The 24,077-nt window shown below is 42.9% G+C and overlaps 1 protein-coding gene across 8 annotated transcripts in view; it reads left to right on the top strand.

Moving 5' to 3' along the window:
- The window catches only part of LOC116503329 (zinc finger protein 729-like), a 55,076-nt gene extending 31,234 nt beyond the window's left edge, over nt 1–23,842 (top strand). For 4 of the 8 annotated variants that reach the window (XM_032209672.1, XM_032209670.1, XM_032209675.1 and 1 more), the window contains one exon: nt 20,336–23,842. In XM_032209672.1, coding sequence (XP_032065563.1) covers nt 20,336–23,325 — 2,990 coding nt within the window. In that variant the 3' untranslated portion in view covers nt 23,326–23,842. The other 4 variants (XM_032209674.1, XM_032209673.1, XM_032209668.1 and 1 more) reach the window with 4 other exon arrangements.
- The last annotated feature ends 235 nt before the right edge of the window (nt 23,843–24,077 follow it).

Raw genomic sequence — 24,077 nt, 5'->3', positions numbered from 1 at the left:
ACTGTGTTGGCTTTTTTTGGCAGCTGCTGCACACAGCTGGCTCACATTTAAGTGGTTGTTTACTAGGACTCCAAAATCCCTCTCACAGTTACTACTATTGAGCAAGGCACCACCTATACTGTACCTGTGCATTTCGTTTTTCTTGCCTAAATGTAGAACCTGACTCTTTTCACCACTGAATTTCATTTTATTAGATAGTGCCCAATGTTCAAGTCTCTCAAGATCCTTCTGTATCTTAAGCCTGTCTTCTGGAGTGTTGACTATTCCTGCCAGCTTGGTGTCATCTGCAAATTTGATGAGTTCCCCATTTATTCCTTCATCCAAATCATTGATGAAGATGTTGAAGAGTACTGGGCCCAAAACAGAGCCTTGGGGTACTCCACTGCATACTTCCCTCCATGTAGATGCAGTGTCATTGAGGACTACATGTTGAGTGCGGTTGGTCAGCCAGTTACGAATCCATCTGGTGGTGATGCTGTCCAACCCACATTCTTCTACTTTATCTAGTAGTAGGTTATGGTCTAACTTATCAAATGCATTACTGAAGTCCAAGTAAACTGTATCAACGGCATTCCTCTGGTCCACTAATTTTGTCACTTTGTCAAAGAATGCAATAAGATTAGTCTGGCATGATCTGTTTTTGACAAACCCATGTTGGCTTTTGGCTATTACTTTGTTTGCTTCTAGGTGTTAGCTAATTCGTTGCTTGATTATCTTTTCCAGAATCTTTCCTGGTATTGAGATCATGCTGATAGGTCTGTAGTTTCCTGGATCTGTTTTTTTCCCTTTTTTGAAGATGGGAGCCACACCAGCTCTTTTTCAGTCCTCTGGCAGTTCCCCAGTGCTCCAGGATCTCGGAAAGATATAGTTCAGTGGTTCTGAGATCTCATCTGCCAGTTCCTTCAGAACCCTGGGGTTCTGAATAGTTTCCATCCATTTCTTCTTGAAACACTGCTATTATTTCATCCCTTAGTGCTTCTTTTCATGAAACTAGACATACGAAATTCCAGTCCACTAATAATTTTGGTTGCTCTTCTCTGCATTTTTTCTAGAGTCTCAAGATCTTTTTTGCATCTGGCAACGAAAACTGAATGCAATATTCCAAGTGTGGTCTTAGCAAGGCATTATAAAGTGGTACTAACACTTCATGTGATCTTGATTCTATCCCTCTCTTAATGCAGCCTATGATTCTTTGGGTTTTTTTTTTTGGCAACTGTAGCTTACTGCTGACTCGTGTTTATGAGGTTGTCCACTAGGATTCCAAGATCCCTGTTGCACTTACTACTGTTGAGCCAGGAATCACCGCTTCTATGCTTGTGCATTTGTTTTCCCCCCCTAAATGTAGAACTTTACATTTCTCACTGTTGATTTCCTTTTGTTAGATGGGGCCCAATCTGTCAACCCTTCTATATCTCGAGCTTATCTTCTGGAGCAGAGGTCAGCATCTTGCAGCTCCGGAGCTACATGTGGTTCTTTCATCCCTCTGCTGCGGCTCTCTATCGCCGGTCGGCACCACAATTGATAGGGCTTTTGGTTAGGACAGGTAGAAAAAAAAAGGACAGTGCACAAGGAGGAGACTATGGTAGAGGAACCGGACTTCCGGTCGGCTTCGGAATTTAATTGGGGGGCTTCCGGTTAATACGTTTGTGGCTCTTTCAGTGTTTAAGGTTGCCGATCCTTGTTCTGGAGTATTGGTATTCTTGTCAATTTGGTCTTGTCTGCAAATTTGAGGAGTTCCCCTTTTATCCTCTTGTCTAAATAATTGATGAAGATGAACAGATCTTGCGAATCTCCTGTTCTGTTCTTTTTTTCGTGTTCAGGAGACTCTTGTGTCCTTCGAGGAGGTGGCTGTTCCTTTTTCTGAGGAGGAATGGTCTCAGCTGGATCCTGACCAGAAAGCGCTGTATTCGGAAGTCATGCTTGAAAATCATAGGAACGTGGTCTCTCTGGGTAAGAGTTTTCTAGTCCCCAATCAGAGAGTTCAAGAAGACAGATTATAGTTAGTTTTTTTATTAAAAAACCACTAATCAAATATCGTCTCCTGGGAGGAAGAAGGAAAGGATCTTCTCGTACTCCAAGGAAGGAAAGAGTCAATGTCTCTCTGCTTAGATGCTTTCTCTGCCATTTCTTATCTGTATTTTTCCATTTCTATTTGAACTTATCTGTGGGGGCTGAGAAGAACGAGGTGTGTTTTTATGTGTCCTCTGGGGGTCGTGTGAGAGGAGTGTGTTGTCATTTGTCCTCTGAAATCCTCCTAAATTGTGTGAGAATAGAACTTTCACACTCAGCCCATGGAAGAGCATTCTCCCAATCCAATTCAAGAGAGAAGGCCTCATGCAATGTGACTCAGAACATCCTAGGGTACAGGTAATTCCCAAGTACTCCCTCAAGTACTTGAGATCCAGTGCCGAAATGATGAGTGTTGCAGCACCACAGCTGTTATTCACAATTACAAATGACAGCAGAGGGGCTACAACATTTGCCCTACCTATTTCCCCATCCCACCCTGCCGTATTTTTCAGGCTATAGCACACACACACACACACACACACAAACAAAACAGTGGTGGAAATGTCTGCATCTTATAGAGTGAATACGGGTCTATTTTGGGCCTCCCAAGCCCTACACATGTTTTTGCCCTCTCTGGTATCCAGAAGCTGTCTGCAGGCCAAAAACGGGCCCGCTTTTGCCCTCCAGCGGTCACGTGTCTCCCCTCCCCGGCATCAAGGAGGCTGAAAATAGGATGTGCAGAGGGTTTGGGAGGCTAAAAATGAGCTCGTTTTTGGCTTGCAGTGTGCTTCTGGATGTCGGGGAGGGCAAAAACGGGATGTGTGGAGGCCAAAAACTTTTTTTTCTTGTTTTCCTTCTCTAAACCTAGGTGCGTCTTATGTTCTGGAAAATACGGTTTCTTGCGACAATGTTGTGAGCCATCGGTTCATTTACCTATTTCAGTGCACAAGATCCCGGGCAAAATGCTTTGGAAAGAGAGGGCAGGCCTCTTTGTTTTCAGAGACTTTTGCCCTGGATCTCATGTAGTCCTTTGTTCTTAAAAGAACACAGGCCTAAAGTACTGCAGTGCGAGATCACGTGAGATTAGTAGCTAGAGATCTTGCGCTATTGGTCTCGTATGATCTCGCACTAAAGTACTGTAGGTCTCAGTTCTCTGTGAACCGAAGCCTGTACCAGATCCGGCCAAAGAGCCCTTGCAAGCCAATGCGACTTTGGGTCAGCAAAATAGTCATTCTTGAAGCCTCCCAATCTTTCCAGTCTCAGTACGAAGAGCGTTTACAAGCCAATGGGAGGCTTCAGCAAGGGATTTCATTCCCAAGTCTCATCGCTGGGATCAAGGAACAGGCCGAGTGGGTTTCCCGCCCGCCAGACAGACACCATGGAGCAGCTGCTCCAAGGTACACCAGGGAAGAAGGAGCTTCTTACAAATTTATTTCATTTCTCCCAGGTCTCTACTGAAATTAACCAATCCCAATAAATTTTAAGTTTTCTCCTAATTCCAACTTGGATGTTTCCCCTTATTATTATGGAATTCAATGGTAAAAAAAGTAAGGTTCTACATTTAGGCAAGAAAAACGAAATGCGCAGGTACAGTATAGGTGGTACCTTGCTCAATAATAGTAACTGTGAAAGGGATCTTGGAGTCCTAGTGGACAATCATTTAAATATGAGCCAGCCGTGGGCAGCAGCTGCCAAAAAGGCCAACACAGTTCTAGGCTGCATCAACAGAGGGATAGAATCAAGATCACGTGAAGTGTTAATACCACTTTATAAAGCCTTGGTAAGGCCACACTTGGAATCCTGCATTCAGTTTTGGTCACCACGATGTAGAAAAGATGTGGAGACTAGAAAGAGTGCAGAGAAGAGCAACCAAGAGGATTAGGGGACTCGAGGATAAAACATATAAAAAATGGTTGCTGGAATTGGGTTTGTCTAGTTTAATGAAAAGAAGGACTAGGAGTGACATTATAGCAGTGTTCCAATATCTCAGGGGTTGCCACAAAGAAGAGTGAGTCAAACTATTCTCCAAGGCACCTGAGGGTAGAACAAGAAGCAATGGGTGGAAACTAATCAAGGAGAGAAGCAACTTAGAACTGAGGAGAAATTTCCTGACCGTTAGGACAATTAATCAATGGAACAACTTGCCTCCAGAAGTTGTGAATGCCCCAACACTGGAAGTTTTAAAGATGTTGGATAACCATTTGTCTGAAGTGGTGTAGGGTTTCCTGTCTGGAATAGAAGACCTCTAAAGTCCCTTCCAACTCTGTTATTCTGTTTTATTCCCTAACTCAAAACTGAGTGAGATTTGCATATGTAGTGATAATTGTAAAGAAAGAGATGTTTTCTAGATATTTTCAAAGCTTTCATGACTCATGAATATAGAAATCATCATGTCTATATCACACCACTGTAGGCATGCAAACATACAGGTGAAACTCGAAAAATTAGAATATCATGCAAAAGTTCATTTATTTCAGTAATGCAACTTAAAAGATGAAACTAATATATGAGAAAGACTCATTACATGCAAAGCAAGATAGTTCAAGCCGTGATTTGTCATAATTGTGAGGATTATGGCTTACAGCTCATGAAAACACCAAATCCACAATCTCAGAAAATTAGAATATTACATGCAATTGATAAAACAAGGATTGTACATAGAACAATATCGGACCTCTGAAAAGTATAAGCATGCATATGTACTCAGTACTTGGTTTGGGCCCCTTTTGCAGCAATTACTGCCTCAATGCGGGATGGCATGGAAGCTATCAGCCTGTGGCACTGCTGAGGTGTTATGGAAGACCAGGATGCTTCAATAGCGGCCTTCAGCTCTTCTGCATTGTTCGGTCTCATGTCTCTCATCTTTTTCTTGGCAATGCCCCGTAGATTCTCTAGCGGTTCAGGTCAGGTGAGTTTGCTGGCCAATCAAGCACAGTAATCCCACAGTCATTGGACCAGGTTTTGGTGCTTTTGGCAGTGTGGGCAGGTGCTAAGTCCTGCTGGAAAATGAAGTCAGCATTCCCATAAAGCTCATCTGCGGAAGGAAGCATGAAGTGCTCCAAAATCTGGTAGACAGCTGCGTTGACCCTGGACTTAATGAAGCACAGTGGACCAACACCAGCAGATGACATGGCTCCCCAAATCAACACAGACTGTGGAAACTTCACACTGGACTTCAAGCATCTTGCAGTATGTGCCTCTCCATTCTCCCTCCATACTCTGGGTCCTTGGTTTCCAAATGAGATGCAAAAGTTGCTCTCATCAGAAAAGAGGACTTTGGACCACTGAGCAACAGACCAGATCTGTTTTTCTTTAGCCCAGGTAAGACGCTTCTGACGTTTGTTGTTCAGGAGCAGTTTGATATGACATTTGAAGCCCAGGTCCAGGATCTTTCTGTGTGTGGTGGCTGTTGATGCACTGACTCCAGCCTCAGTCCACTCCTTGTGAAAGTCCCCAACACTTTTGAATGGCCTTTTCCTGTCAATCCTCTCCAGGCTGCGGTCATCCCTGTTGCTTGTGCACCTTTTTCTTCCACACTTTTCCCTTCCACATAACTTTCTATTAATGTGCTTTGATTCAGCACTTTGGAAACATCCAACTTTTTTTGCAATTACCTTTTGAGGCTTTCCCTCCTTATGGAGGGTGTCCGTGATGATTTTCTGCACAACTGTCAAGTCAGCAGTCTTTCCCATGATTGTGATTCCCACTGAACCAGACTGAGAGACCATCTAAAGGCTCAGGAATCCTTTTCAGGTGTTATGGATTAATTAGCTAATTAGAGTGGGACACTTTGAACCTAGAATATTGCACCTTTTCCCAATATTCTAATTTTCTGAGATTGTGGATTTGGGGTTTTCATGAACTGTAAGCCATAATAATCACAATTATGACAAATCACGGCTTGAACTATCTTGCTTTGCATGTAATGAGTCTATCTCATATATTAGTTTCACCTTTTAAGTTGCATTACTGAAATAAATGAACTTTTGCACAATATTCTAATTTTTTGAGTTTCATCTGTAATTAATGAAACCTAATGGAATTTTGGAGAAATTCAGAAGGAAATTTACTTGACTTTCTACACTTTGCTCTTTTTCTCTAACCTTGTTATCATTTTCATCTCTCTTTTGTTTTGAAGGTAATAATGAGCAGGAGAATCAAGATTCCTGTGAACTGTTCCAGGTGATCAATGCTAAAGATGGAATGGAGAAGTTTGGAATTCGAATGGAATTTGAAAGCCATGAGAGAAACCAGTCAAAGAATTGGAATCAGGAAAGCTCATCTTCCACCGATGCTCCGATGCAAGACTTTCTTGCCCAACAAGAGAAAATAAGGAAAAAATATACTGGGAAATGTGTGAAGCCAATCAAAGCTAAAGTACAAGTAAATGAACACTATTTAACCCAAAACAAAGGAGAAGATGCTATAAGAAGACACAACAGAAAAAATTACAACGGGACATTTATTCTTTCTCTTGGAAGTAACTTCCTTACATCTCAAAAAGCGATTCATACAAAACAGAATCCCAATGAATCTTTGGAATCTGGAAAACATTTTAGAACAAGCAGGCAGCTTACTTCCCATGAAAGGATTCATACTGGGGAGAAATGGTGTCCAGAAGCACCTGTAGCCCAGGCAGCCCAGTCCCTCCAAGCAGCAGGAGATAAACCATATAAACGCCTGAAGTGTGGGAAAACCTTTACTCATAGCTCTGAACTTACTATCCACAAAAAGATCCACAGAGGGGGAAAGATGTATAAATGCATGGAGTGTGGAAAGACTTTTGCTCAAAAAGCTAGTCTTATTTGTCATAATATGATCCACACGGGGGAGAAGCCGTATAAATGTATGGAGTGTGGAAAGGCCTTTTCTCAAAAAGGTAATCTTAGTTCCCATGAGATGATCCACTCAGGAGAAAAGCCATTTACATGCATGGAGTGTGGAAAGACCTTTGCTCAAAGAGGTAATCTTATTTCCCATAATATGATCCACACAGGAGAGAAGCCATATAATTGCATGGAGTGTGGAAAGTCCTTTGCTCTAAGGAGTAGACTTGCTGTCCACAAAATGATCCACACAGGAGAGAAGCCATTTAAATGCATGGTGTGTGGAAAGGCGTTTGCTCAAAGAGGTCATCTTAATTCCCATAAGATGATCCACACAGGGGAGAAGCCATATAATTGCATGGAGTGTGGAAAGACCTTTGCTCTGAGAAGTAGACTTGCTGTCCACAAAAAGATCCACACAAGGGATAAGCCATATAAATGCCAGCAGTGTGGAAAGACCTTTGCAAAAAAAGGTAATCTTGCTTCCCATAAAAAGGCCCACTCAGAAGAGAAACCATATAAATGCATGCAGAGTGGTAAAACCTATCCTTGTAATTCTGAACTCACTATCCACAAAAAGAAACACATGGGAGAGAAGCCATATAAATGCATGCAGTATGACAAAACCTTTTCTCGTAACTCTAAATGTACTATCCACAAAAAGAGACATATGGGAAAAGCCATATAAAGGCATGGAGTGTGGAAAAACCTTTGCTCAACGTTGTCATTTATTTCCTTTAAGATAATCCATGCAGGAGAAGCCATATACATGTGGAAAGATCTTTGCTCAATGCCGTTACCTTGCTTCCCATAAAAAGATCCACTCAAGGGAAATTATTTAAATGCATGGACTGTGGAAAGACATTTACTAAGAGCAGTCCTCTTATTTCTCATAGCAGAATCTACATAAGATTAGCCAAGACTCCAGAAGATAGGCTTTCTACATGGGGCTGCCCCTGAAGAGTGTTTGAAGACTACAGTTGGTCCAGAACGCAGCCACGCGAGCGATAATGGGTGTACCTAGATACACCCATGTTACATCTATCCTCTGTGAGCTGCACTGGCTCCCCATTGGTCTCTGGACGCGCTTCAAGGTGCTAGTTGTTACTTTTAAAGCCCTACATGGTATAGGACCTGGCTACCTGAGAGACCGCCTCCTGCCATTCACCTCCCAACGACCAATAAGATCTCACAGGTTGGGCCTCCTTCGGGTGCCATCGACCAGACAATGCCAGCTGGCGGCCGCCCGGGGGAGAGCCTTCTCTGTAGCTGCACCGGCCCTGTGGAACGATCTGCCCTTCATGGTATTGGACCTGGGTACTTGAGAGACCGCCTTCTGCCAATTACCTCCCACAGACCCGTTAGATCGCACAGGGTCGGCCTCTTCCGGGTTCCGTCTACCAGCCAATGCCATCTGGCTACTACCCGGGGGAGGGCCTTCTCTGTTGCAGCTCTGGCCCTTTGGAATGAACTCCCCGCGGAGATTCGGACCCTCACCCCTCTCCAGGCCTTCCGGAAAGCCGTCAAAACCTGGCTGTGCCGGCAGGCCTGGGGTTGATGAGTTCCCCTCCCCTCTCGACTTGTATGGCCGTATGACTCTTGTGTATTTTAATTATATGTATTGTGTTTGTATCCCCTTTCCCCTTTTGAGTTGTTTGCCGCCCTGAGTCCCTCCCGGAGAAGGGCGGCATACAAATAAATTTAATCTTAATCTACCCGTAGAGATCTGGACCCTTACTACTCTCCGTAAAGCGACCAAGACCTGGCTGTTCCGGCAGGCCTGAGGCTGTTGATTATATCCAGCCCCACTTAGACTGAAAGGATGGTGTATTATTTTAATAATTGTATCTTTTCTTAAATTTTTTAAATGTTTTTTTTTTATCTTGCTTGTGAGCCACCCAGAGTCCCAATGGGAATGGGCGGCATACAAATTCTATTAAACTAAACTAAACTAGGCTTAAGATACAGAAGGATCTTGACAGACTTGAACATTAGGTGCTATCTAACAAAATAAAATTCAATAGTGAAAAAATTAAGGTTTATATTTAAGCAAGAAAAGCAAAATGCACAGGTATAGTATAGGTGGTACTTTGCTCAATAGTAGTAACTGTGAAAGGGATCTTGGAGTCCTAGTGGACAACCATTTAAATATGAGCCAGCAGTGTGCAGCAGCTGCCAAAAAAGCCAACACAGAGGGATAGAATCAAGATCACATGAAGTGTTAATACCACTTTATAATGCCTTGGTAAGGCCACACTTGGAATACTGCATTCAGTTTTGGTCACGACGATGTAGAAAAGATGTGGAGACTCTAGAAAGAGTGCAGAGAAGAGCAACAAAGATGATTAGGGGACTGGAGACTAAAATATGAAGAACGGTTGCAGGAACTAGGTATGTCTAGTTTAGTGAAAAGAAGGACTAGGAGTGACATTATAGCAGTATTTGCTGATCTTCTGCCTTCATTATGTCCCCCTCTTTCCACTTTTTTTATTTTTTTTGTCTTTCAATTTGTCAGAGAGTTCTCTATGCAGCCATGCTGGTTTCTTTTGGGAGCTGTTATTTTTCTTCTTCATTGGTATTGTGCTAGACTGGGTTTTTGTAATCTCATTTTTCAAAATTTCCCAAGCTTCTTGAGTTGTTTTCCCCTTGAGGATTCTCGTCCATGGAATTCTTCCCAAGTTCCCTCTACGTTTATTGAAATTAGCTCTCTTAAAGTCCAAGACTCTAGTTTGACTTTGTTCTACTACTTGTGTTTGCATAATGTTGAATTCCAATATTGCATGGTCACTTACTCTCAGGGTTCCTGTGGCTTCAACACCTTCTATCATTTCCTCTCTGTTAGTGAGAATTAAGTCCAATATGGCTGATCCCCTTGTTCCCTTCTCTACTTTTTGGGAAACAAAGTTGCCTGCTAGGTTTGTTAGGAACCTGTTGGATCTTCCACTTGGTTCAGAATTTGTTTCCCAGTTGATGTCAGGGTAGTTAAAATCCCCCATTACTATTGTGATGTGCTTCTTACATACCTTAGTTAGCTGACTAGCAAAAAGTTCATCTACTTCCTTTGCTTGGTTCTGTGGCCTGTAGTATAGACTTTGTAGTAATGACATTGCCATATGTCATTCCCGCCCCCCAACCTTTAATATTGACCCAAATGCATTCAGGATAGTTCTCATCATTGTTGTGCTCTATTTCTGTAGAGATGTAGTTATTTCTTATATATAGTGCAACTCCACCTCCTGTTTTATTTGGTCTATTTATTTTAAATAATTTAAATCCTTCTTGCTGTATGTTCCATTTGTGAGTTTCATCCCACCAAGTTTCTGTAATGGCAACAATATCGTATCTGCCCTCATTTACTTGAATTTCTAATTCACCCTGTTTATTCTGCATACTCTGCATTGGTGTATAGACATTTGAGTCCATTTTGATTAACCCTATGTTTACTATCTACATAACCTGTGTTATGCCTGACTGCCCCTATTTTCTTGCCACCTGTATGATTCGTGCACATGGTATGGCACTCACTATTAAATGCTTGGTTTTGCTTGACAGTAGGAGTGATAATCTTACCCGCACAAACATCTATGTTTTATGCACTGATAATCCTATGAACTTTAGATTACTGGGGACAGAAATGTTCTGTATCAATTAATTCTCTGTTCCCGCTGTTCAGTTTAAATGTTTATCAAGAAAATCTGTGAATTTAATTCCAAGTAACTCAGTCCCTTTCTTGGATGCAATCCATCTCTTTTGTACAGTTTTTCATTGGACCAGCTGCAGACATCATGACAATAAAACCAAAGCTTTCTCTTTTACACTATCTTAAACATTATATCTTAAACATAAACACCATATCTTAAACATTAAATTAGGAATCAGTGATTGATTAATGGGACTAAATGAACTTTATTTTTCCAAGAAATAACTTTGAATGAACTTTATTATTGCGAGAAATATAGCATTTTAAAATGGATTTGTGAAATACAAGAATAGAAGAAATAAAAGAGCAGAGTAACAGTGCCATCTAGAGGCAAAAGTGGAAACTGGAAGATTAAAAAGCTAAGAGAAGCAATTTTCAGAGTGTGGGAATTTAGATGATAATAAGTTGCTTTGACTGAACAAAAGATAGAGAGCGGAACACTGGGTTTCCCCCCCCCTTTGTTGAATAGTGTAGCTCTTGGATCTTAAAAGCGAAAATATAAAAAGAAAATGAAGTTGTGGAAGGCACTCTCATGAATTGTGGAATAAGCCTTCTGCTATCTATTTCTTCTCGGCTCTCTCAGGAAAGGCGCAGCTTCGCTTCAGGGGAGAAAAATGCGATTTCCCTTCTTGAAACCCCCATCTCTTTTGCTCAGAACATCTGGACAAAGCAGCTCCTTCTGATTTCTCACCCCTGGTAGGGGGAATATCTGGCTAGATTAGGTGGGATCCCTGCAGATTCTCTCCCCCTCTTCCTGGTTTAGTTGAGGATTTTCCATGACTTCCCTTCGGATTGGGGGTGATAGTGTCCGTGATGCCCAAGTCTTCCCTGACTATGGGGTGCGCCTCCCCACTTCTCATCCAGCGCAGAAACTCTTCCTTCAGCAGAAATCTTCATCTGTGAAATGGAGGGTGTCCCGGCAAGATGCTTCCAACCCCAGAGGAGACTCGGGGGGTCTGAATTGGAAGGGGGAGCCTTTTTCTCAGACTTTTGACTTGGGGGGGGGAGGGCATAAGCAGCAGAACCAATGAGAATTCTCCGTACTTGAGCATCATCTGTCTCCAAGCAGAGTCCTTTGTGTCTGAAGGAGAGAATTCCGCTGAGGGAGTGAAGCTGAGAAAGTGGGGGGGGGGAGGGGGATTCACGCCTTAAATTCCCCAAAGGGCTTCAGCTTCCTACTGTCATCTCTGGAGGAGCATTTCCCCCTCAATCCCTACGTGAAAATGGTTTTTCCCCCCTTCCTCTTCATAGTTTAGCTTTATCTTCCTTTTCCCTTTCTGACTTTGACAATTCCACCTTTTTCTCCAGCAGGAGACGAGACACCATTTCCCCCCCTCTTCGTTTCACAATGAAGGAGACTGGTTGTGAGGTAAAATTTCTGGTATAACTGGAGATTTCAAGGTTTCCCTTCATTTTGGAACCGGTTCCCCCCCCCCTTTCTCCTCAGTCTCTTTCCACAGGTGCCAGAGATGAATCATCTGAGAAAGGCAGCTGTATGTATCAAATTAAAGAAATAAAAAAACAAATGAGTTTAAAGAAAAGATCAAACAGTCATGCAAGTGTTAAACTGGGTGTAGAGGGGATGGCCTAAAGAGACAGGAAGTGTAGAATTTAAGCCATTCCATGTAAGGCAGTATGAACTTTCCGTGCAAAAGTATTGCCTTTTGTGGGGGAACCGGGTAGTGATACCCTCAAGGCTAAGGAAATCATTGCTAGAGATGCTACATAAAGGCCACCCTAGGATCCTAAGGATGAAGGCGTTGGCTCATAGCTATCTGTGGTGGCCAAATATAGATAGAGATATCACAGAGTGGATAGCATTGTGCCAAGCATGCCAGGAATCGAGACTGGCACCTCTTTCAGAGCCACCACAGGACTGGGATTCACCGAAAGGCCCCTGGTCTAGAATTCACATTGATTTTGCGGGGCCAATAAATGGAATGTCTTTTCTAATTGTCATCGATGCATATTCCAAATGGCTGGAGGTGGCCATGATGAGGTCAACTACGACGGACGCTGTTACCAGGGTATTAAACAAAATGTTTGCAACACATGGGTTGCCGGATATGTTGGTATCGGACAATGGGCCTCAATTTACGGCAACTGCATTCGAGGTATTCCTAGCAAATCAAGGAATACATCATGCCTTTGTCATGCCATTTCACCCCACAAGTAATGTACAAGTGGAATGAATGGTGCGAATGACGAAAGAGGCATTGACTCGGATGGACCCTGGGGACTATCAGGAGAAACTTAATAAGTATTTGTCACCAACACGTCACTCCCTGTGTAACCACCAGTAGGAGCCCAGCTGAATTACGTATGGGTCACCGCCTGAGAACAAATTTAGATAGAATACATCCAGATTATTTGATAGAAACTCAGACGGTCAGAACATTTGAGCAAGGTGACCGAGTATATGCACGAAATTATACTGGTCAACCTCTATGGGTGCCGGCACATATCACAGAAGTCATGGGGCCCGACAAGAAATACAAGAGTGCAGCAAGTCAACACGAAGCCATTGAAGACCAATGTATCTGGACGATTATGTTTGTGTAGTACGAAATTAATGGAACATCCTGCGGGTGGGAAGGGGTGTTACGTCCACGCAGCACGAGCAGAGGCTTTTCCGACTGCCGTGCAAGTGTGGGATGTATTTTCAAGTTATTGGTTAATTGGCTGAGAGCTTCCCTTATAATGAGCAGTCGGTCGGAAACTGGGTTTGGTTTATAGTTTGCTCTTATCTTGAATAAACAGCATTGTTGGAATGTGACTCCTCCTCTGCCCCCCCCCCCACTTATTTTCCTGCTTGTGGCTTCCCTGCCTGTGACCCATCTTCCTCCTCCTCAGGGCAGAGTTCGCGGGGGGTTCCCCAGAGAGCCTCCTGGTCCTCGTCTTCTGACCGCTCGGTCGTTTCTGACAGGATTTGGCCCCCTTGGAGCTGTCAGAGGCGCTGTTCTAGGGACAGACAAGTTCAAATCCTTCTGAGATATTTTTCTCCATCCCCGGCAGGAGAGGAAGATGGAGAAAGTGCAGCTGCTGGAGACCTTGAAGCCTTTCCCTAACAGGGAGGCATTGAGAGGAACCTTTCTTCCTACTCCCAAGCCCATCATCCCCGCCCTCTCCCTTCCCCTCAGCCACGCTCCTCTTCCCCTTGCTTAATAGAATCCTGGCACTTTGCCCCAAATCCTCCAGGGGGCGCCCTCTGCCAAGGGAAGGGAACTCCAGGCGCTTCCCCATTGGCCCACTGGAGGGCGAACGTCACGGCTGGCTTTCCATAGGAGGCAGCGAAAGAAGTGACATCAATGAGCCTTGCCTCTCTAGGACGCCACCCACTCGCTCTCCTTAACCCCTGGGGCTCCGCAGGAGGCGGAGAGGCTGCGAGAGAGTGAGGGGGGTGAGGTTCTTCCTGGGTCCCATGTTCCCCAGCCGCCTCTCTCTGCAGGGAGAAGCGAGGATCCGAGGAAGAGCCCGAGTGGGGGGAGCGGAGGGTCCGCCTTGCGGAGGCCCAGCGGGAGAGGAGAGAAGCCGGGCGAGGAGGAGGCAGAATTCGCACCAGGCTCCCCGAGGGCTCGATCCTGTCTCCGGAGGGGGAGAGAAGCGGGGCGGCCTCTCCACCTGCCTCCTTCCCGGCCCTGCGCTGGGATGAGCCGCTTGGGGTTCCGGGCAGGTTGAGTGAAGGTTGTTCAGTGGCTGAATTCCACTTTCTAATTCTTGGCTTTTCTTTTTCTTTCCATCTCAGATAAAGAAACTGGAAGCCATTTGGGGTCTTTGCAAGGCAGAATTTTCTGTTAGGAGGTGGGTACAAAAGAGCAGAATAACCTGCAGGGATCCATCTTGGGGCCCTAGAAATGGTCCCGTGAAGGAAAAGGCATCTGGAGACCCACCAGAGTCCTTGGACCCATCTGGAGTTGCTCTGCAGGACAGAGAAAGGATGGCAACACAAACTTTTGCCAAGGAGGGAAGCAAAAAAGGCCCTTCGGCTGCTCAGCCTGGGAAGGTTGGGAAACTCTGGACAAGGACTGGGCAGAAGATGCTGGAGGAGGAAACCATCCTCCCTTCCGAAGTTCAGTCCTTGGGTTTAATCCAATACTGGGAGGCTGAAGGTCCTCGAGGACTTTGCAGCCGACTCCATGACATTTGCAGGCAATGGCTGAGACCAGAAAAACACTCCAAAGCCCAGATGCTGGACCTGGTGGTTCTGGAGCATCTCCTGGGTCTCCTGCCTCCGGAGATGGAGAGCTGGATTCGGGAGTGTGGAGCAGAGAGCAGTTCCCAGGCGGTGGCCCTGGCGGAAGGCTTCCTCCTGAGCCAGGCGGAGGAGCAGAAGGAGCAGGTCCAGTTGCAGGTGAGAGATTTTAGGGACCTCAGAAGGGAATAGAGAAAGTGTTTGAATACTTCACCCCTCTTTGGCCTTCATCATATGTGGCAATTCACCTATTCTTGTAGGACGTTGTTCCATTGTTTTCTCATTCAATCTTACAGGTGGGTATTGGGGACCTTGAGGTTGTGTTCCGAATATAAGAATCCACTTTATTTCGTGTGACGTACATTAATTCTGCTTCTTTCTTCCTTCCTCTCCTATTGGAAGGGCTGCACTGTGGAGATCAGAGATCCTGAGGGAAGGAAGAGCCCATCAAATCCCCCTCAGGAGCTATTTTTCAGGAGGTCCCCTTGGGAAGATCAAAGTCAGGACGCCTCAGGAGGTAATGGAAGATCTTCCGATTTCCCATCTGTCTTCCTTTCACTCTCTCTTCTCTTGTATAGAATACCTCCTCCTATTTTGTTAATTATGCATTTTGAAATTATTTGTTCCTTACAGAGAAACAAAGAATGAACGTTTCTGGTTTTTATGATGGAAATCAAATAACGGTTGAACCTCCAAATCAAGTAAGAAAGGGAAGTTATTAGATTTGTATTCTCCCTTCAGTAAGTGAAGCGGGTGTGCAGAGTGCTCCCTCCTTCTCCCCCCCCACTTGTTTGGCCTGGATCATTTTTGTGTTATTCCACAACATGGAGAGCAGAATAGCAGGTTCAGCTTGCTGTAAGTCAGCATAGCTTCCTCTGTTTATCTTCTTCTAGGCACTCCTCCAACTTTTAAGTTTACAATCAAGATCACGTGAAGTGTTAATACCACTTTATAATGCCTTGGTAAGGCCACACTTGGAATACTGCATTCAGTTTTGGTCACCACGATGTAGAAAAGATGCAGAGACCCTAGAAAGTGCAGAGAAGAGCAACAAAAAGGATTAGGGGCCTGGAGCCTAAAACATATGAAGAACGGTTGCAGGAACTGGGTATGTCTAGTTTAATGAAAAGAAGGAGTAGGGGAGGCATGATAACAGTGTTCCAATATCTCAACAGTTGCCACAAAGAAGAGGGAGTCAAGCTATTTTCCAAGGCACCTGAGGGTAGAACAAGAAGCAATGGGTGGAAACTAATCAAGGAGAGAAGCAACTTAGAACTGAGGATGAATTTCCTGCCAGTGAGAACAATTAATCAGTGGACAGAAGTTGCCTCCAGAAGTTGTGAATGCCCCAACACTGTAAGTCTTTAAGAAGATGTTGGATAGCCATTTGTCTGAAACAGTAGAGGGTTTCCTGCCTAGGCAGGGGGTTGGACTGGAAGACCTCCAAGGTTCCTTCCAACTCTGTCATTGTATTGTATTACAAGAAGCAATTTTAAAAAAGTCCTTCAAGAAATAGGAATAAACGTATCACAGTGGCAGGAACTGCTAGAGACCCATTTTTTATTAATTCTTTGACTCGGAATTATGCAAGTTTAATGAAAAATAACTAAATACTCAAATTGCCACATTACCATTTTTAAAAAGCCTCATTCAAAACCTGTAGTTCAAAAATAAACCATATTAAAAAAATAAAGCAGACTATTAAAATCCAAAGGGAGTGGCCGTGTTGAGCATGTAATCACGGAACTTTGAACTACAAAATTATTTCCAATCCTCTGATTTACGCCTCGATTAGGAGATCAAACATTCCCGCTTTGCAATGGCTGAGAAATGACTTTCCCAGCGGAATTTTTTGGTTTTCTTCCTTTCAGCCAATGGGTCAGATTATTAGATCAATTAACGATGGACAGAGTGATAGATCAGTTGATCCTGAAGTGGGATTACTTTACTGAAACTCACCGAAAGTTCTGCAGAATCAATCAACTTGATAAAACGTCCCCAAATATTTCTTCAATGAAAGCAATTTTCAGATTTTCCCATTTTCTCATCTAAAATTAGGACGTGTGAAGCATAGCCATTTAACTTAGTACATAGCTTTGCTTTAGGAATTTGGGAACAGAGGAACAGAATGACAGAGTTGGTAGGGATCTTGGAGGTCTTCTAGTCTAACTCCCTGCTCAGACAGGAAACCCTATAATATTTCAGATAAATGGCTGTCAAATTTCTTCATAAAAACCTCCAGTGTTGGAGCACCCACAATTTCTGGAGGCAAGTCATTGCACTGATTAATTGTTCTCACTGTCAGGAAATTTCTCTTTACTTGTAGGTTGGTTCTCTCCTTGAATAGCTTCTACCCATTGCTTCTTGGAACAGCTATCATGTCTCCCCTACTCCTTCTTTTCATGACACTAGACATACCCAATTCCAGCAACCGTTCTTTATATGTTTTAGCCTCTAGTCGACTAATAATTTTGGTAGTTCTTCTCTGCACTCTTTCTAGATCTTTTTTACATCTGGCAACCCAAACTGGATGCAATATTCCAAGTGTGGTCTTAGCAAGGCATTATAAAGTGGTATTAACACTTCATTTGATCCTGATTCTATCCCTCTCTTAATGCAGCCTATGATTCTGTTGAGGGTTTTGTTTGGCAACTGTAGCCTGCTGCTGACTCATGTTTAAGTGGTTGTCCATGAGGACTCCAAGATCCCTGCGGCACTTTCTAGTGTTGATCCAGGTATCACCTATTCTATGCCTGTCCATGTGGTTTTTCTTTCCTAAATGTAGAGCCTTACATTTCCCATTGTTGATATCCTTTCGTTAGATGGGACCAAATCTGTCAATCTTTGTATATCTGGAGCTTATCTTCTGGAGTGTTGATATTCCTGTCAATTTGGTCTTGTCTGCAAATTTGATGAGTTTTCCTTCTATCCTCTTGGCTAAATCATTGATGAAGATAAACAGATCTTGCGAATCCTCTGTTCTTTTTTCTGTGTTCAGGGGAGTCTTATGACCTTCGAGGAGGTGGCTGTGTATTTCTCTGAGGAGGAATGGTCTCAGATGGATCCTGACCAGAAAGAGCTGCATTCGGAAGTCATGCTTGAAAACCATAGGAATGTGGTCTCTCTAGGTAAGAGTTTTCTAGTCCCCAGTCAGACAGTTCAAGAAGACAGATTATAGTTAGGTTTTTTTTAATTAAAAAACCACTAATCAAATATTGTCTCCTGGGAGGGAGAAGGGAAGGATCTGGCTATCTCATGCTCCAAGGAAGGAAAGAGTCAATGTCTCTTTGCTTAAATGCTTTCTGTGCCATTTCTTATCTGTATTGTTCCATTTCTATTTGAAACTATCTGTGGAGGCTGAGAAGAACAAGGTGTGCTTTTGTGTGTCCTCTGGAGGTCATGTGTGAGGAGTGTGTTGTCATTTGTCCTCTGGAACCTCCAAAATTGTGTGAGAACAGAACTTTCACACTCAGCCCATGGAAGAGCATTTTCCAAATCCAATTCAAGAGCCTCATGCAATGTGACTCAGAGCATCCTCCTTGACATTGGGGAGGTTGAAAACATGCAGAGGGTTTGGGAGGCCAAAAATGAGACCGTTTTTGGCATACAGAGTGCTTCTGGATGCCAGGGTTGGCAAAAACAGAATGCATGGAGGCAAAAAACTATTTTTTCCCTTGTTTTCCTTCTCTGGGTGTGTCTTATGTTCCGAAAAATGCGGTACCTTGCAATGATGTGGCGAGCCATCGGTTCCTTTGCCTACTTCGGTGCATTTGCAGAAAAAAGTGGCCTAAAATAGTGAGAGACACTCAAGATCAGGAGTGGGAAATCTAGCACTATTGATCTCACTACAGTGTTTTAGGCCTGTGTTCTCTGCTAACCAGTGGTGGGTTTCAAAAAAGTTTGGAACCTCTTCTGTAGGTGTGGCCTGCTTTCCGGGTCCACTGGTGGAACCTCTTCTAACCTGTTCGGTAGATTTGACGAACCGGTTCTACCGAATAGGTGTGAAGTGGTAGGAACCCACCTCTGCTGCTAACCAAGGCCTGCACGAGATCCAGGGAAAAATGGTTGCCTGAGTTTCTCTCCCGGCACCCCAGATATCAGGGAGCGATTGGAGAGTCTGGGATTCAGAAAAACCAGTAATCTTGATAGATTTTAAAAGGAGATCTGACTCTCTGTCAGATTTCCAAAGGATCCCCAAATTAATGTATGAGCCTCGAGCCAAGTTTCAAAAGAAATCCAGTCATTTATTAGGAGCAACATTTCAGCAATTACCCAAACAGAGACAGATCTGACCTCACATAAATTACAGCTGAACTTTGGCCCTGTTTCCCCCCTCCCCTCAGTCTGTGTCATAAATCACATTATCTAATGAGGTGCTCCAGGCAGGGTGTAAAATTCCACGCCTCACAAGCCTGTTTTGATAATAGCCAAAGGTATGCGTGGAATTTGCTCTCCCCACCTTCTGTCCATGGCAACTCGATAACAAGCATGGAAGTGCTTTGCGAGTTGACACCTGAGGGTAGGACAAGAAGCAATGGGTGGAAATTAATCAAGGAGGGAAGCAATCTAGAACTAAGGAGAAATTTCCTGACAGAACAATTAATCAGTGGGACAACTTGAATAGAATAGAATAACAGAGTTGGAAGGGACCTTAGAGGCCTTCTAGTCCACCCCCTGCCTAGGCAGGAAACCCTACATCACTTCAGATTAGTGGTTATCCAACCTCTTAAAAATTTCTAGTGTTTGAGCATTCACAACCTCTGGAGGCAAGTTGTTCCACTGATTAATTGTTCTCAATGTCAGGAAATTTTTCTTCAGTTCTAAGTTGCTTCTCTCCTTGATTAGTTTCCACCCATTGCTTCTTGTTCTACCCTCAGGTGCCTTGGAGAATAGTATGATTCCCTCTTCTTTGTGGCAACCCCTGAGATATTGGAACACTGCTATCATGTCTCCCCTAGTCCTTTTCATTAAACTAGACATACCCAGTTCCTGCAACCGTTCTTCATTTCAATTTCACTCTACCTTTGTCCACTGTACTCTCTCTCAGACTCCCCCCTCACAGCCAGCATCTCCTCCCACCAGCCTCAGTGAAGTTAATATGCAATGGAGGCAATTTCACTCTACCTTTGTCCACTGTACTCCTTCTCAGACTCCCCTCACAGCCATTAGCTCCTCCAACCAGCTTTTGTGAAATTAAAATGTTCCAGAAGCTGTGAATCCTCCAACACTGAAAGTTTTTAAAAAGATATTGGATAACCATTTGTCTGAACTGGAGTAGGGTTTTCTGCCTATGCAGAGGATTGGACTAGAAGACCTCCAAGGTCCCTTCCAATTCTGTTCTATTATTTTGCTTAACTCAAAATTGACTCTGAGTGAGATTTGCATATATAGAGATAATTGTAAAGAAAGAGATGTTTCCTAGATATTTTCAAAGATTTCATGACTCATGAATATAGAAATAATCATGTCTATATCACACCCCTATAGGCATGCAAACATAACCTAATGGAATTTCAGAGAAATTCCAAAGGAAATTCACTTAACTTTTTAAAGTTTGATCATTTTCTCTAACCTCGTTATCATTTTCATTTCTCATTTGATTTGAAGGTAATAATAGGCAGGAGAATCAAGATTCCTATGAATTGTTCCAAGTGATCAGTGCTAAAGATGGAACGGAGAAGTTTGGAATTCGAATGGAATTAGAAAACCATGACAGAAACCAGTCAAATGATTGGAATCAGGAAAACTCATATTCCACTGATGCTCCAATGCAACACTTTCGTGCCCAACAAGAGAAAATAAGGAAAAAATATACTGGAAAAAGTGTGAAGCTAAGCAAAGCTAAAGTAAATGAACACTATTTAATCCAAAACAAAGGAGAGGATGCTATAGGAAGACACAAGGGACAAAATTACAATGGGAAATTCATTCTTTCTCTTGGAAATAAGTGCCTTAGATCTCAAAAAGCTACTGACAGAAAAGAGAAGCCTTATAAGTGTTTGGAATGTGGTAAATGTTTCAGAACAAGCAGGCAACTTACTACCCATAAAAAGATCCACACAGGGGAGAAACCATTTAAATGTACTGAATGTGGAAAGGCCTTTGCTCATAGATGTAATCTTATTTCCCATAAAAGAAGCCATAAATATGAGAAGCCATACAAATGCATGGAGTGTGGAAAGACCTTGGCTGAAAAACGTACTCTTATTTTCCATAAGATGATCCACACAGGGGAAAAGCTGTATAAATGCATGGAATGTGGAAAGACATTTACTCATAGAAATGGACTTAGAAGCCACAAAATGATCCATTCAGGAGAGAAGCGATATAAATGCAGAGAGTGTGGAAAGACATTTACTCATGGCAGTGGCCTTAATAGCCACAAAAAGCTCCACACAGGAGAGAAACCATTTAAATGCATGGAATGTGGAAAGACCTTTGCTCATAGAGGTACTCTTATTTCGCATAAGACAATCCACACAGGAGAAAAGCCATATAAATGCATGGAGTGTGGAAAGGCTTTTACTCATAGCAGTAACCTTAGAAGCCACAAAAATGTCCACACAGGAGAGAAACCATTTAAATGCATGGAATGTGGAAAGACGTTTGCTTATAGTAGTGGGCTTAGAAGCCACAAAAATGGCCACAGAGGAGAGAAACCATTTAAATGCATGGAATGTGGAAAGACCTTTGCTCAAAAAAGTCATTTTACTTCCCATAAGATGATCCACACAGGAGAGAAGCCGTATAAATGCATGGAGTGTGGAAAGACCTTTACTCATGAACCTAATCTTATAAGACACAAAAAGATCCACACAGGAGAGAAGCCATTTGAATGCACAGAATGTGGAAAGACCTTTGCTCAAAGAGATCATCTTATAACCCATAAAAGAAGCCACACAGGGGAGAGGCCATATAAATGTATGGAGTGTGGAAAGACGTTTAGTCACAATAGTACACTTACTTCCCATAAGATGATCCACACAGGGGAGAAGCCGTATAAATGTATGGAGTGTGGAAAGACCTTTGCTCTGAGCAGTAGACTTACTATCCATAAAAAGCTCCATACAGGAGAGAAATCATATAAATGCTTGGAGTGTGGAAAGACCTTTGCTCATAGAGGTACTCTAATTTCCCATAAAAGAATCCACACAGGGGAGAAGCCATATAAATGCATGGAGTGTGGAAAGACCTTTGCTCATAGAGGTACCTTTATTTCCCATAAGATGATCCACACAGGGGAAAAACCATTTAAATGCACGGAATGTGGAAAGACCTTTGTTAACAAAAGGAATTTTACTTCCCATAAGATGATCCACACAGGGGAGAGGCCATATAAATGCATGGAGTGTGGAAAAGCCTTTACTCGGAGCAATGGCCTTAGAAGTCATAAAAAGATCCACTCAGGAGAGAAGCGATTTGAATGCATAGAGTGTGGAAAGACATTTACTCATGGCAGTAGCCTTAATAGCCACAAAATGCTCCACACAGGAGAGAAATCATTTAAATGCATGGAGTGTGGAAAGATGTTTACTCAGAGCAATGGCCTTAGAAGACACAAAAAAATCCACTCAGGAGAGAAGCCATTTAAGTGCACAGAATGTGGAAAGACCTTTTCTGAAAAAAGGAATTTTACTTCCCATAAGATGATCCACACAGGGGAGAAGCCATATAAATGCATGGAGTGTGGAAAAACCTTTACTCGGAACAATGGCCTTAGAAGTCACAAAAAAAGGATCCACTCAGGAGAGAAACCATTTAAATGCTTGGAATGTGGAAAGACCTTTGATCTGAGTAGTAGTCTTGAAAGACACAAGAAGATCCACTCAGGAGAGAAGCCATTAAAATGCACGGAATGTGGAAAGAGCTTTGCTCTGAGTAGTAGTCTTGAAAGACACAAGAAGATCCACTCAGGAGAGAAGCCGTTTAAATGCACGGAATGTGGAAAAACCTTTGATAAAAAAAGTCATTTTACCTCCCATAAGATGATACACACGGGGGAGAAGCCGTATAAATGCATGGAGTGTGGAAAGACCTTTGCTCAAAAATGTAATCTTATTTCTCATAACTTCATCCACTCAGGAGAGAAGTCATTTAAATGCACAGAATGTGGAAAGGCTTTTACTCAGAGCAATAGCCTTAGAATCCACAAAAACCTCCACACAGGAGAGAAACCATTTAAATGCATGGAATGTGGAAAGACCTTTTCTTATAGAGATACTTTTATTTCCCATAAGTTGATCCATTCAGGCGAGAAACCATTTAAATGCATGGAGTGTGGGAAGACCTTTACTCAGAGCAGTGGACTTAGAAAACACAAAATGATCCACTCAGGAGAGAAGCCATTCAAATGCACGGAATGTGGAAAGACCTTTGCTCATAGAGGTTCTCTTATTTCCCATAACATGATCCACACAGGGGAGAAGCCATATAAATGCATGGAGTGTGGAAAGACATTTACTCGTGGTAGTGGCCTTAGAAGCCACAAAAATGTCCACACAGGAGAGAAGCCATTTAAATGCACAGAATGTGGAAAGACCTTTCCTCAAAAAGATAATTTTATTTCCCATAAGATGATTCAACATCCCATAAAATGATAGAGCAAAATCAATTTCGTTGTAATAATTTTGTACAATGGCAATAAAGGCTATACTACTACTACTATGATCCATTCAGGAGAGAAGCCATATAAATGCATGGAATGTTGAAAGAGTTTTGCTCAGAATGGTCATCTTCCTTCTCTTAAAAGGATCCACGCTTGGGTGAAACTACATAGCAATAGCAATTCCACTCAGACTTATATACCACTCCACAATGCTTTACCACACTCTCTGTGCAGTTTATAAAGCCATCATATAATCCTCAGCAATCTGGGTCCTCATGTTAGCGACCTCAGAAAGATGAAAGCCTGAAGCAGAGGTGGTCTGGATCGAACTCCTGGCTGTGGGCAATTAGTCTATGGTACTGCATTCTAACCACTGACCCACCATGTTTCTATAGATTTGTATGTGTATGCATATTGTGTCTTTCTGATCCAAATGAGACAAGGTTGAATCCAACAAAGTGAAAGTTTATGTGGAGAAAAGTAAGATTTTGCATTTGGGCGGGAAAAACAGATTACATGAAACCTGGCTCAAAAACAGTAATTGTGAGATGGACCTCAGGAGTCTGAATGGATGATCATTTAAACATAAGTCACGTATGTGCAGCAGCAGCCAAAATGGCTAATACAATCCTTGATTGTGTAAACAGAGGCATAGACTCAAAATCACATGAAGTATTAATACTGGTTTATTAAGCCTTAGTAAGACCACACTTGGAATACTGCATCCAGTGTTGGTCATCACAT

This window comes from Thamnophis elegans, chromosome 2 (assembly GCF_009769535.1).
Source record: "Thamnophis elegans isolate rThaEle1 chromosome 2, rThaEle1.pri, whole genome shotgun sequence".
NCBI classification, from domain to species: domain Eukaryota; kingdom Metazoa; phylum Chordata; class Lepidosauria; order Squamata; family Colubridae; genus Thamnophis; species Thamnophis elegans.
The sequence above is the reverse complement of the archived record's forward strand: the minus strand, read 5'-3'. Positions and strand labels throughout refer to the sequence as shown.